The 12,358-nt window shown below is 50.8% G+C and overlaps 2 protein-coding genes across 10 annotated transcripts in view; both read left to right on the top strand.

The window, feature by feature from the left end:
* The window catches only part of kifc3 (kinesin family member C3), a 39,633-nt gene extending 34,754 nt beyond the window's left edge, over nucleotides 1-4,879 (top strand). For 7 of the 8 annotated variants that reach the window (XM_061757550.1, XM_061757585.1, XM_061757569.1 and 4 more), the window contains 5 exons: nucleotides 1,166-1,296; nucleotides 1,370-1,493; nucleotides 1,943-2,072; nucleotides 2,158-2,387; nucleotides 3,546-4,176. In XM_061757550.1, the coding sequence (XP_061613534.1) occupies nucleotides 1,166-1,296; nucleotides 1,370-1,493; nucleotides 1,943-2,072; nucleotides 2,158-2,387; nucleotides 3,546-3,920 (990 nt within the window). In that variant the 3' untranslated portion in view covers nucleotides 3,921-4,176. Of the gene's footprint in view, nucleotides 1-1,165; nucleotides 1,297-1,369; nucleotides 1,494-1,942; nucleotides 2,073-2,157; nucleotides 2,388-3,545; nucleotides 4,177-4,550 lie in introns of those variants that run through there. The other variant, XM_061757542.1, reaches the window with a different exon arrangement.
* A 143-nt stretch (nucleotides 4,880-5,022) lies between these two features.
* lins1 (lines homolog 1) lies at nucleotides 5,023-12,239 on the top strand. 2 transcript variants are annotated; one of them, XM_061757702.1, is made up of 6 exons: nucleotides 5,023-6,510; nucleotides 6,585-6,674; nucleotides 7,794-7,926; nucleotides 8,662-9,198; nucleotides 11,005-11,179; nucleotides 11,253-12,239. In XM_061757702.1, exons 1-6 carry the CDS (start codon nucleotides 6,211-6,213, stop codon nucleotides 11,749-11,751), a joined length of 1,734 nt encoding a protein of 577 aa, XP_061613686.1. In that variant the 5' UTR covers nucleotides 5,023-6,210; the 3' UTR covers nucleotides 11,752-12,239. The 2 variants fall into 2 exon arrangements, with proteins under 2 accessions (XP_061613686.1, XP_061613696.1); XM_061757712.1 differs by lacking the exon at nucleotides 6,585-6,674.
* Nucleotides 12,240-12,358: the final 119 nt, after the last annotated feature.

The following is a 12,358-nucleotide window of genomic DNA, read 5'->3' as shown; positions in this document are numbered from 1 at the left end:
CATGCGATTACGTGTTTTTTTGTTTTTTTTAATGCAAATTCTCCAGCTTTAGAGAACGCACTCATGCCTTTTATGGACCTTTTATTCAGCATGTGCTATGATGTAACTTGTAACTCTATCACATTGTACAGTAGTTTGTATATGTATTTGCTAGAGCTTGGACTCTCCTTCTGAATCATCATTGGCTGTTCGCATTGACAGTAACGAATGACTAGCAGAGGTGGGTAGGAAGGTGCTACATTTACTCGAGTAACATTTTGGATAAATTGTACTTGGCAGAGGCCAAACCTGGATATTTCAGCCCACTTTTACCTTGAGAATACACCTTGCGATAAGTCGTAGATGTTTCTGTTGTTGTTGTTTTGGCTGAAACATGCAGCTTTTGGGGAACCTTCTGTCATCTCTCGCTTGCGCACGCACACGCTTGATCAATACACGAACAGCTTCTATCGGAATACAAGATTTTATTGCAGTCGTTTGAGATCAGAGTGCAATCGTGACATAGCACATTTGTCTCGTAGTCTGACTAGCATTAAGTGTTGTCGGACTCAGACGTGTTGTCTGTTCCACACCGCCAACAGTTATTTTTAAATAACTTTATTGGCCGTCCGATGTTTACAGGACTACGCCAAAAGACGCGCGACAAGGCTAAAAATAAACGAGCTTTTGGATTCAAATATACTGTGCGCGATGGCGACGCGGAGTTAATGTCTTTTGCAGAGCCGATCAATGATCGGCCAATTATGACATTAAAGCCGATCTGCCGATCAGCATAAAATGCTAATTATCGGCGGATACCGATAAGGCCAATAAAATAAAATTGGTGTCAAGTCTAGTTTAATGGTGTGTGTGTGAGTTTGTGTGTGTATCTGGGTACATCTTTGTGTGTAGGTATCAAAAAAAGAAATAAAAATGTACCGGCATTACCAGATAACTAGCAACCCTTTACTGCTCAGTGACTTTTTTTTTTTTTTTTTTTTTTTTTTTTTTTTTGCTTTCTGTCTCCAAAGTGTTCTCTGTCAATTGACTGTCTGTTGTCGTACTAGAGCGGTTCCAACTACCAGACACAAATTCCTTGTGTGTTTTTTTTGGACATACTCGGCAAATAAAGATGATTCTGATTCTGAGGTGTTAAACAAATTGTGTGTGTTTGCGCGCGCACCAGGGCGTGCCGTCGGACCCAGGCCTGAACCAGCGAGCGCTGCGCCTCCTTTTCTCGCGAGTGACAGACAAAAGTCCCGAGTGGGAATTCCACATCTGCGTCAGCATGCTGGAGATTTACAACGAGACGCTAAGGTGAGCATCTGGATCCGTCCGGCCGGCCCCCGCGCCGACATCACTTCCTGCCACGTGTGCTTGTGGCACTTAGGGACCTTCTCGGCGACAAGCAGGCGGACAAACTGGACATCAAGATGAATCCCGACGGGAGCGGGCAACTTTACGTGCCAGGACTGACGCGCGTCGCCGTGCGCACGGTTGACGATGTCAACGAGGTACAGCACGGCGCCGACTCACAGACGCTTAAGTAGTTTTCTCTCTTTATTTTAGCTCTAAAATGTTCATCTTGTCTTCTTCTTTCAATATTTTTTTTTTTTTTTTTTTGACATTTCTTTTTGTTCAGACATTTTTTTTCCAGTTAAGAGGAAATCTCTTGCTGACAGTTTCAGCCTACGTGAGAGCTGTCACTGCTTTCTGGTGTGACGTGTCTTAAAAACAGAAATATAATATAACGAAATATTTTTGTCACATTGTTCTTTTAATGTTGACTAATGACAGCTATGCAGACGGCACACAGTTATATCTACGGTGCTGAGAAAAAGTACTGGCTCCCTTCTCAAAATCTGATATTTTTGCATAGTTTCCCCACTTTGTTTGAGATCATCAAACAAATAATTTCTTTTTGCCCCCACCTTAACCGCAGCCTCGTGCGTGTGCGCTTTAGGTTCTGGAGGCGGGCCGAGCGAGCCGAGCGACGGCGTGCACCAACCTCAACGAGCGGAGTTCTCGCTCTCACGCTCTGCTCGTCGTCAGCGTGGCGGGACTCAACGACACCACGGGAAGTCGCACGCAAGGTGACGCCGCCGGCCGGCCGGCACGCGCTCGTCGCTGCGGCGCCGCGCTCAGATCGCGTGATCGTCCTCTGCCCCGTGCCCTCAGGTAAGCTGAACCTGGTGGACCTGGCCGGTTCCGAGCGGCTCCGTAAATCAGGTGCCGAGGGCGGGCGTCTGCGCGAGGCTCAGCACATCAACAAATCTTTGTCGGCGCTGGGTGACGTCATCAACGCGCTGCGATGCAAACACGCTCACGTTCCCTTCAGGAACTCTCGCTTGACTTTCCTGCTGCAGGACAGCCTGCAAGGGGACAGCAAGACGCTCATGATGGTGCAGGTCCAAAAACCACCTCTTCTCTTCCTATATTATTTCGTTGTCTTTTCACCGTCTTTGTTCAGTCGGACTGTGATTTTCAATAAAAATCCATCAGAATACAAAGTGGTTCTTTGTGGTCCGATGGATTGCTATTGAAAAGTGCCAATTTACAAGCCCCACTGTGGCACAGTTGACTGTTTTAACTGTTTTGGCATTAAAGGGGTGCGGATCCTCCTTTCTGCTTGACCTAACAGCCGAACAGGACAAAAAACAGCAACAACAGAAACACGTCTCAAACGACTCTCTCTCTCTCTCACTGATACTTTGTCTGTGTGTCTGTCCGTCCGTCCATCCATCCATCCATTTTCTCTGCTTATCTGAGGTTGGGTCGCGGGGGCGGCACTTCCGGGGGGGATCCCCGGGCGTGTCCAGCATCTCCAGCGTGTCCTGGGTTGTGCTCGGGGCCTCCTCCCGGTGGGACGCGTCCGGAACACCTCACCGGGGAGGCGTCCTAACCAGATGCCCGAGCCACCTCATCTGGCTCCTCTCAATGTGGAGGAGCAGCGGCTCTAATCTGAGCCCCTCCCAGATGAGCGAGCTACTCGCCCCATCTCTAAGGGAGAGCCTGGAAAAAGATCCAAATTAATAACACATCCAGTACCAAAAATAAGGTGTTTGCATCCCAGAGAGACTACCTGTACTGCCAACTGTCTTAACTGGTTAAAAAGGGACAAATAAGTCAAGGTATTGCGCAATCATAATTAAAAACCGCGTAATAGCGGGACCACGAAGCGTGAAGCGCAATATAGCGGGCGGGTCACTGTATAAGAAGAATAAGAAAAGAAAACAAGGGGAAAAATATAAGAATACTAAATATAAATAGAATACTGAATTGCACATGCAATTTCCGTGGTCCTTTTGTACTTGAAAAGGAGAAAGTAGTAGACGCCAGAGTGTCCGAGACACGCGGCCCTCACCTACGACCCGTTTGCCTGGGTGACCCGAAGCCGGAACTAGAAAGTAGAACGCCCCAGACAATTGACTCTCGCTCCTTGGATCATTGTGACAATTGCGTGCGTGTGTGTGTGTGTGTGTGTATTACTACTATTTTGAGTGTCTGTCTGTGTGTTCGTATGTGATGTACTAATTAGTCTGTGTCTGCGTGCGTGTTGCCTTCAGGTGTCCCCCGTGCTGGGGAACGTGAGTGAGTCGTTGTGCTCTCTGAAGTTCGCTCAGCGTGTTCGCAGCGTGGAGCTCAACACATCAAGCTCCGCCTCAAGGAGGACAGGCGAGCGCTCCGCTTCATCCTCGCCGACGCAAGAAAGCCTCGAGGTCAACTCCGATTATTTTCTCGAAGTCGACTCCGATTATTTAAAGGACGTTTCGCGAGGAAAGGAAGTCTACGTCTTAGGAAATGCTGCTGTGCCACCTTTGCACTACAGTTTTGCGAAAAGGAAGAGCGCCTGTAGAAATATTTCGTTACCCGCGCGAAAATTCCGGTCCGGCCCACTTGAGGTCAAATTGGGGCGAATGGGGCCCCTTGAACTCAAATGAGTCAGACAGCCCTGCTTTATACTGTGAGAATCGATCAAAAGGGGCGGCCTGGACTGTATTGCTTCAGTAACCCGTGTGTGCGTGTGTCAAAAGAAGAACTCCTTGTAAATTGGGTCTTTTGTGCAGATGGACTCGCCCCCCCTGACCCCAGGACCCCTCCCCTTATCTCGGAGCAGCAGTGCGGGCTCCTCTCTGAACTCTGCCTCGAGAACTCCCAGCAGCTCTCGACGGAAATCCAACTCTCAACTTTCCGCGGGTTCGTACATGCGCGCGCGCACGCGCACACGCACGCACTTCGACATGGTCTTCATTGTGCCCTTGTGGGAAATGCGGGCAATCCTTCCTTCCAGGCGCCTCTCCTATGTCATCACCGTGTCATGTGATTGGTTGTTCGCAGATTGATTTGGAGGCGGCAAGTGGGCGGGGCCAGTGGCAGGTAGGTGGGTGGGCGGGTTTGTTGCCGAATGCCGCTCGGCGCTCTGCATGGCATATGAGCCCCCCCCCTCCCAGCTCCCTCCCTGAGCCCCGCCCGCCGGTGGTGCGCCGGCACGTATGCTGGCAGCGCAGCGCGGCGGAGGATGTGGGCGAGTGGAGCCACCTGTCAGCTGACCTGTCACGTGTTCTCCGCAGGGCGACTGAAGATGGCGGCGTGAGCGGCCGGAGACGACGGCCCGAGCGGTGCTGTGGTGGAGGATGGTGACGGGTTGCCGCGGTGACCAAGCGTTTGATTTCTTGCACTTTAGACCGTTTGTATTATTTAATTGGTTGTGTTTGATTTGATATTCGACTGAAGTTTTCATCCGATGACGCTCCTCTGGCACCAGCAGGCCAATCGGACGTCCGACCGTATTTGGGCTTCCTCCGGTGTGCGCGTGCCGTGCGATACACGATGTGACTGAGAAGGTCTTTGATTGTGTTGCTTTTTGTATTTGCTTTTTAATAAATGTGGAAACTCCAAACTTTGTTGACGAGTGCTGAATTGTAGCAAAGGTTTTGCTGGCCGGCACGCCTCCCTCCGCCTGGAAAACCTCCGACGTGATTCAGTCTGACCGGCGTCCTGCTTTATTTGCGTGATGTGAATATTACGCCGCTTTGTCAGAAACGGTCGGCGATTTGATCCTAAAAACAAAAACGACAAAGCTATTCTTTCGTCCTACAAAAGGACAAAATATATATAAATATATAGTCTACGCTCTCAATGGAGACAGCAACACTGCCGCATAGCATGTGTGATTTTTTATTTTATTTTTTATTTTTTTTGATCCACAAACACACCTCCAAAAATTCCCAAGCAAAACAAAATATTTACAGATGATGAGTCATGATAAACGGACACACAACATTAAAAAGCACGTGTGAATCGCGGATCTATTTGTCAATTTGAAAAGCGTGCAAAGAATTTGGAGACATCTCTCCCCATATTGCAACTTTCCCATTCGTTGTGTACGTGCTTGCGCTCTCTCAGTTCTGTTTGAAGAGCAAAATGACGTTTTGGCATGAGATCATGTTGTCGTCGTCGCCCCCTAACATTTTGGACATGACAAAAACAAAAAGGAAGAACTGGAAGAAGCCTGTGATCTTGTTGTTAAATTAAAAGAGATTACAAATTGAATAACAGCTACAGTCTTTATTTGGCGCCCGAAAAAACGTTGCGTTGGGCAAGACAATTGTGAAGGATCTGCTTTTATATTTGAATTGAAAAAGAAACGCTTCTTTTCTTCCTTTCTTTTTGAATTTTTTTCAAATGTGTTTAAATGTTCGATATTTTGTGCAGCACTTTGTTCATGTCGCAGTTGTTTTTGTAACATTTTATTTCGGAACCCATTCATCCATCCATTTTTTTGTACCGCTTCTCCTCACGCGGGTCGCAGGCGTGCTGGAGCCCATCCCGCCTATTTACTTCCGCATATGACGCGCTGCTTTTATTTCGCTTTTTATTTTGCACCAATCTTGAAAATGACCTCTATCTTGCCAAAAAGAAATGAATAGCAGGTCAGAGACTTTGTTAAGCTTTTAGTTGAGTTTGGAAGAGAAACAAAATGAAAAAAAATCAAAAACTGTTGCATTAGGCTGTGACGCAACATTCGCATGTCACGTGGATTTCGCTTCCGTTCAACTTTATTAAACAGAGGTCAAAGTGGAAGAATCCTGCGATGCATGAAAATTGCTTTCTATACCTATATATATATATATATATATAAATGTTTTCATTTTAAGAAAAAAGGCTCAACTCTGCGTCTGGACGTGACGCTACTTCCGCCTCAGTCACGTGACGCCAGCCCCCGCCAAGATGGCGTCCGCCGGCGGTTCACTGATGGACGTGCTCTGTGAGGTTTACGAGTGTTCAGTGAACGCCACTCGACCGAGCCGAACCCCCGCGGAGGTGGCGCGCGCCATCGTCAGCGGCGTGCGCGCGCACGAGACGGCGGGTCCCCACGGTAACGAGACGGACGCCAGCTGCTTGGCGCTGACGCTGATCGGCCGGATGGTTGCCAGGGCGACGGCTCCCGCTGCGCACGGCCGCGTCGCCGGCTTCTACCGGGATGCGGTGGAGGTCCTGCTTCAGGACCTGGACGTGGTGTCTCAGATGGTGAGTCCCGCTCAGCGGCCCTCCTCGAGCCCAATGCCAATGCCAATGCCAATGCTAATGCCAACGTGTGGCAGGTGGCCAAGTTTGGCTGCGAAGAGCAAATGGTCAGCCACTTGGCCGCAAAGAGCGCCTCCGCCTGTGTCCTCTACCGACTGCAAGTATCCGTGAGTGCTCCTTGATTTCTGCGCTTTTTCTTGAGCTTTACGGCCTATTTGGCATTGACTTCCTCTCGTCTTTGACTCAAATTGACCACAGGCGTTTCTAGTTCATTCGAAATGCACCCCGAAACCTCTGATCGTACACTTCCCCCCTGCGAGCCCCTCCCACCGAGGAGACGAGGACAACGACGGATGGACGAGCGCCGAGGGGCACGAGACGTTCGCTCCTCGCTGTTCGCTGTTCTGCCATTTCACGCAGACGGCAATTTAAGATGCGTCCCGTTTGATTCACCGATGAGCGAATAGACATCGCGAATGTTTATTCGCGATTCCTCGATCTTAACTCCTCCCCCACGCTCAATCCTCGCGTCTCAGACAATTGAGACGCCGCGAGAACGACTTCCGGGTCGCTTTCGAATCATCGACTCGGCCGAATCGGGTCAAAACTTCTGCCGCACAAAAGGTATCGTGCGTTTCGATAACGTAGCGTTATCGTGCGGACAAAACGAAACCGGGAGCCGAGCGGCGAAGTCCGCGCCTTCCGCATTTAAATCTAACATTTGGGCTCATGTTGGATTTCCGTGTAAATCGGTTTTCAACACCGCTGATCCCGTTCAGGGTCGCGGGGCGCAGGAGCCAACCCCAGCTGACTTCGGACGAAAGGCGGACCACACCCTGCACTGGTCGCCAGTCGGTCGTCGGTTGACGAAGGCCAAAAGCGTGACGTCCCAAAGCTGCGGCCGACCTTCACCCAAATTTATGAGTACGTCCCTATTTATGCCCGCTTAAACCTCAGAAAGTATCAGAACAACACGGCCCGCTATTTATGATTTCATGGCCCAAAACGCATTTGAGAAAAAACAAAGCACTTTTTGGAAACTCAGGCAAGCTGCCATTTTGTTTTATTTCCTGAAAAGTTGTCATTCTGTCGTTCACACCCCCTCCGTCCTTTAATGGTCCGTTTTTGCCGTTCTCGGCGTCCGAGGCGGGAAGCGCCGCCGTGTAAACAGAGAGAAGAAACAAAAAGAGATTTGGTAACTTTGGAACTGTTGTCTACTTCCCGTGCGCGGGTGTGGTAGATTTGAAGCGGCTTCTCGATGATCGATGATGTGTATGTGATGGCAGGGGGTGGTCAGTCCCGCGTGGCATCAGACATGCCAGCGGGCACTCCTCAGTTCGCCCGCCGGCCCCGAACTGGACAGCGTCTTGTGGTCGCTGACCAGGGTCCTCCAGAAACTTCTCCAGGACAACCGTCAAGGTCAAACATCCCAGATCACAAACAACGTCCATACAGCAATCCCCCACGACACCAATGACTACTTTCCATATACTGCACTTGTATAATATATATATAAATATGAATCAATGAAATGTCAACATTTTCACCACAAATATTCTCTCGCAAATGTGTGCGGAACTTTGAACTCGGCTCTTCGAAGGGGAGCAATACGGATCACAGTACGACGGAACGGTACACGACTGGTTCGCACATCTGCCTCACAGTTGTGAGGTTGTGGGTTCAAATCCAACCTGGCCTGTGTGGAGTTTGCGTGTTCTCCCCGTGCCTGCGTGGGTTTTCTCCGGGTACTCCGGTTTCCCCCCCACATCCCAAAAACATGCATGGTAGGTTGATTGAAGACTCTAAATTGCCCGTAGGTGTGAATGTGAGTGCGAATGGTTATTCCTTGTGTGTTTTGGACATACTTGGCAAATAAAGATGATTCGGATTCGGATTCGGATTCCCTCGCTGGGGACGTCCAATTTTTGCAGTACCCTTGCACGATTATTCCGTCCTTCAATGCTCTGAGAATGAAATGACCCGGACAAATGAGAATCTTCACAAGCACGATGCCGCCATATTTTCGCTCAAGGTTATCGTAGCGTCAGAATCTGATAGCGGGCCGTACGTTTGCCATAAAGCTTGTCGGGAAATGCCGCGCTAGGCCGCCGCGCCGCCCGGAGCCAATGGTGACTTTTGTCTTTGATCCATCAGAACCGGTCAGGATGCTTCTGATGGCGTTCGACACGAGCGTCAGCGCCTCGACGTCCAGGTTCCTTCCCGCGGACCGGAGCCCCCTCGGCGCGCCAGACACCTCCTGCCTTCTGCTGGACCTTCTCGAACTTCTTACGGCGTCCGGTTCCGCGGCGCCCGCCGGCACGAGGGGTCCGAAGTTGACGTACATCCACGCCGCTGCGTTGATCGCCGCCGTTAGCCGTGCACCGCACTACTTTGTCAGCAAGAGGGCGGCGCTCTTGCTAAAGCGGGCGGCGCTGCGGAAGGCCGGCGAGGACTGGCTGGGGGCGTCCGGAGAGAACGCCGCCTCGGACGCCTCGGACATCGGCGTTCTAGCCGCCGCGGTGTCGGATGCGCTGGCGGCCGGTTGGTTGACGAGCGTCCGCGTGGAGTCGGCGCGGTTTTTCGGCGGGACGAGCGCCGCCAGAGGGGGCCCGGGAGACTCGGTGATGCTGCGCGCCCTCGGCCTGCTCGTCATCAAGAGCGTCCAGCATCGCGTCGTGTCCGCCGCCGCAGGCGAGTACCCCGAAATGATGCCGTGACGACAAGGTGTGCCCACCAAAAAACAAACAAATAACAAAAAAAGTTAGTGTGGCTCATTTTCAAATCATTGGATTCGACACAGAAATTCGAATAAGCGATGCCTTGATGTCCAAATGTCTCCGATGGTGGAACAGCCATGCTTAAAATCGCATGTTCAAAAAGTTATTGATGATTTCAAATTTTAAGACATCATAGTGAAGACAATCAAGAGGTAAAAACACAAATGTCCTAAAAATCATCACCAATGAGCACAACTTGCAGCCAGTTTTGTGGCAGCTTTATGACAGCAAATGTTGGCGGCTGCCTCCTCACCAGCAGTGCAGACGGGAACAGCTGGCCAAAAATGTCATTAGTATTCATTAGAATATATCTATAACACAACACAACCCTGCAGGGCGCCGTTGGAAATTCAGCTACTGTGGGTCGAAGTCAGAGAAGAAGAAGAGGTGGAAAGCGGGTTCTTCGGTAGAGCACAGAGCCAAGAACTGAACGTGGGGGCTTTGAATGTTGGGACTATGACGGGAAAATCTCGGGAGTTGGTTGACATGATGATTAGGAGAAAGGTTGATGAAGTGGGTGTCCAGGAGAGCAGGTGGAAAGGCAGTAAGGCTAGAAGTTTAGGGGCGGGGTTGAAATGATTTGAGCACGGTGTAGATGGGAAGAGAAATGGACTAGGGGTTATTTGAAAAGGAAGAGTTGGCTCAGAATGTCTTACAGGTGAAAAGAGTATCAGATCGAGTGATGAGGCTGAAACTTGAACTTGAGGGTGTTATGTGTCATGTGATTAGCGGCTGTGCCCCACAGGTCGGATGTGAGCTAGAGGTGAAAGAGAAATTGTGGAAGGAGCGAGACGAAGTAGTTCTGAGCATCCCAGACAGAGAGAGAGAGTCGTGATTGGTGCAGATTGTCGTGGACGTGTTGGTGAAGGAAATAGGGGTGATGAAGAAGTGATGGGTAAGTACGGCATCCAGGAAAGGAACTTGGAGGGACTTTGCAACAAGGATGCAAATGGCTGTAGTGAACAGTTTTTCCCAGAAGATGCAGAAACATAGGGTGACCTACAAGAGCGGAGGTAGAAGCACGCAGGTGGATTACATCTTGTGCAGACGATATAATCTGAAGGAGGTTACCAACTGTATGGTAGTGGTAGGGGAGAGTGTGGCTGGTGTGTAAGATGACTCTGGTGGTGGGGAGGAAGATTAGGACGACAGAACCATGTGGTGAAAGCTGAGACAGGAAGAGTGTTGTGCGGCTTTTTGGGAAGAGCCGAGACAGGCTCTCGATGGACACGAGGAGCTTTCAGAAGACTGGACTACTACAGCCAAGGTGATCAGAGAGACAGGCAGGAGAGTACTTGGTGTATCTTCCGATGCAGACTACGACGGTGCCGCGAGCGCGGACGATGGCCCCCAAACATCTCGCAAAAACGTATTGATGAATTTTTTCTTCGTCCTAAATCCCACTGAAAGAAACCATCACGATGCTTTTGCATTTCGCCACGACAACCGTAATTCTCTTCTGCTCGCGAGGACCCGAAAACGTTTTGTTTTGCTGTTGCCATGACGACTAATTGCTTGTCCCGTGTTGTCGCAATGAAGCGGTCGCAAGTTTTGTTGCGGCCGCCGTGACTCGTACGTTTGTATTTGTCATCTCTGTCGTTATGACCTTGCGGGGTATTTTGTCTGTCGCCGACATGACTTTTGTCGTCGCCACGACAACGCTCGTCTTGGCTTGCGGTGTTGCCGTGACGACCGACCGTAGCGCTCATCCGGTGTTCAGGTGCCGCCGAGGCCGGTGGGCATCTGGGCTCCCTGTGGCGTTTCCTGCGCCAGAAGGGCGTGCGGCCGACGGACACCGATCACGACTGCGGCGTCCTCCCGCTGCTGTTCAGCGAGCAGGACGACGACATGATGGAGGCCGCCAAAGCCGCGCTGGTCATCTTCCTCCATCTCAGGTACGTGCGGCGGGGGCGTCTGTCAACGCTCGAAAGACGAAACTAAACTGACGCGTGCCCTGTGCCCCGGCAGAGATGACTGGCGCCAGGACGACTCCGCGCCCGTCCGAGCGTCCTGCGTCGCCGGCTGCAACCCGCACTGCCACTTCCTGTTCCTGCTCGGCGCCGTCTCGGCGGACCACCGCATCCTGCTGGACTTCCTCATCTCCACGGAAACCTGCTTCCTGGACTACCTGGTGCGCTACCTGCGCTACCTGAGGACCGACCGGCGGGGATTCGCCGCCTCGTGCCGGCGGCTGGACGCCGGCGGCCGCTCTCTGGCTCCCTCCGGGGGGTGCCGCCTCGTGGACTACGATGATTCGGACGAAGAGGCGAGCGGAGACTCCCCGGGTTCGGAGCGGTTGCGGTCCAACGCGGGGGCGAGCGATGACACGCTGGGTAGGGCGCTGGGCTGCCTGGTGCGACTGCGCCGCATGCTGGCGAGGCTGCAGAACAAGAACCTTTTTCCGTACAAGGCAGACTCGCTCCTCAAACTCTTAACGCAAGTCATACAACTGCTTAACGCCGACTGACGGACTCGGCGCTTCGTATTAGAGGGCAATAATTCATCGTTTCGTCCGCAACTGATCAATCATCAATTGTCCGAATCCTCGCGATTTCAGCCTCTCAACCGAAAATATTTTTCCGATTTCTGCAGCCCTCCATGTTTGCAGACTGATTATCTTTGTGTTGGAAAAGAAGGATTGACATTTGCTGATTTTCTGACGGATGTTACGGACCAAGCCGAGAACACGATCATCATCAATTTATGTCAATTTGAAATCGTGTCCTGTTTTTCAATACAAGTATGGAAATTGAAAATGTTTTTTTCCGGTTCGTTGTTTCATTGCACTGCGATTGGCTGGCGACCAGTTCAGGGCGTGCCCCGCCTCCTGCCCGATGACAGCCGGGGTAGGCTCCAGCACGCCCGCGACCCTCGTGAGGAGAAGTGGCTCAGAAAATGGATGGATGGATGTTTCATTGCAAAAATAATTGTCAGATTTATCAATTATTCAAATAATCGTTAGTTACCACACTCGATGGAAATTGAAAAATGTTTTTTTTATTCAATTCATCTATTAACTCCAACTAACCCTAACCCCAAAAATTTGACGGATTAATCGAATATGAAAACAATTG

Source organism: Phyllopteryx taeniolatus, chromosome 2 (assembly GCF_024500385.1).
Source record: "Phyllopteryx taeniolatus isolate TA_2022b chromosome 2, UOR_Ptae_1.2, whole genome shotgun sequence".
Taxonomy (NCBI): domain Eukaryota; kingdom Metazoa; phylum Chordata; class Actinopteri; order Syngnathiformes; family Syngnathidae; genus Phyllopteryx; species Phyllopteryx taeniolatus.
Note: the sequence above shows the minus strand (reverse complement) of the source record. Positions and strands in the feature narration are given on the sequence as shown.

Bases quoted from the DNA above. Each gene is read 5' to 3' on its own strand.
- lins1 (XM_061757702.1), top strand. From the start codon at position 6,211: ATGGCGTCCGCCGGCGGTTCACTGATGGACGTGCTCTGTGAGGTTTAC. The intron at 6,511-6,584 runs GTGAGTCCCGCT...AACGTGTGGCAG, and splicing joins TGGACGTGGTGTCTCAGATG to GTGGCCAAGTTTGGCTGCGA. The intron at 6,675-7,793 runs GTGAGTGCTCCT...ATGTGATGGCAG, and splicing joins TCTACCGACTGCAAGTATCC to GGGGTGGTCAGTCCCGCGTG.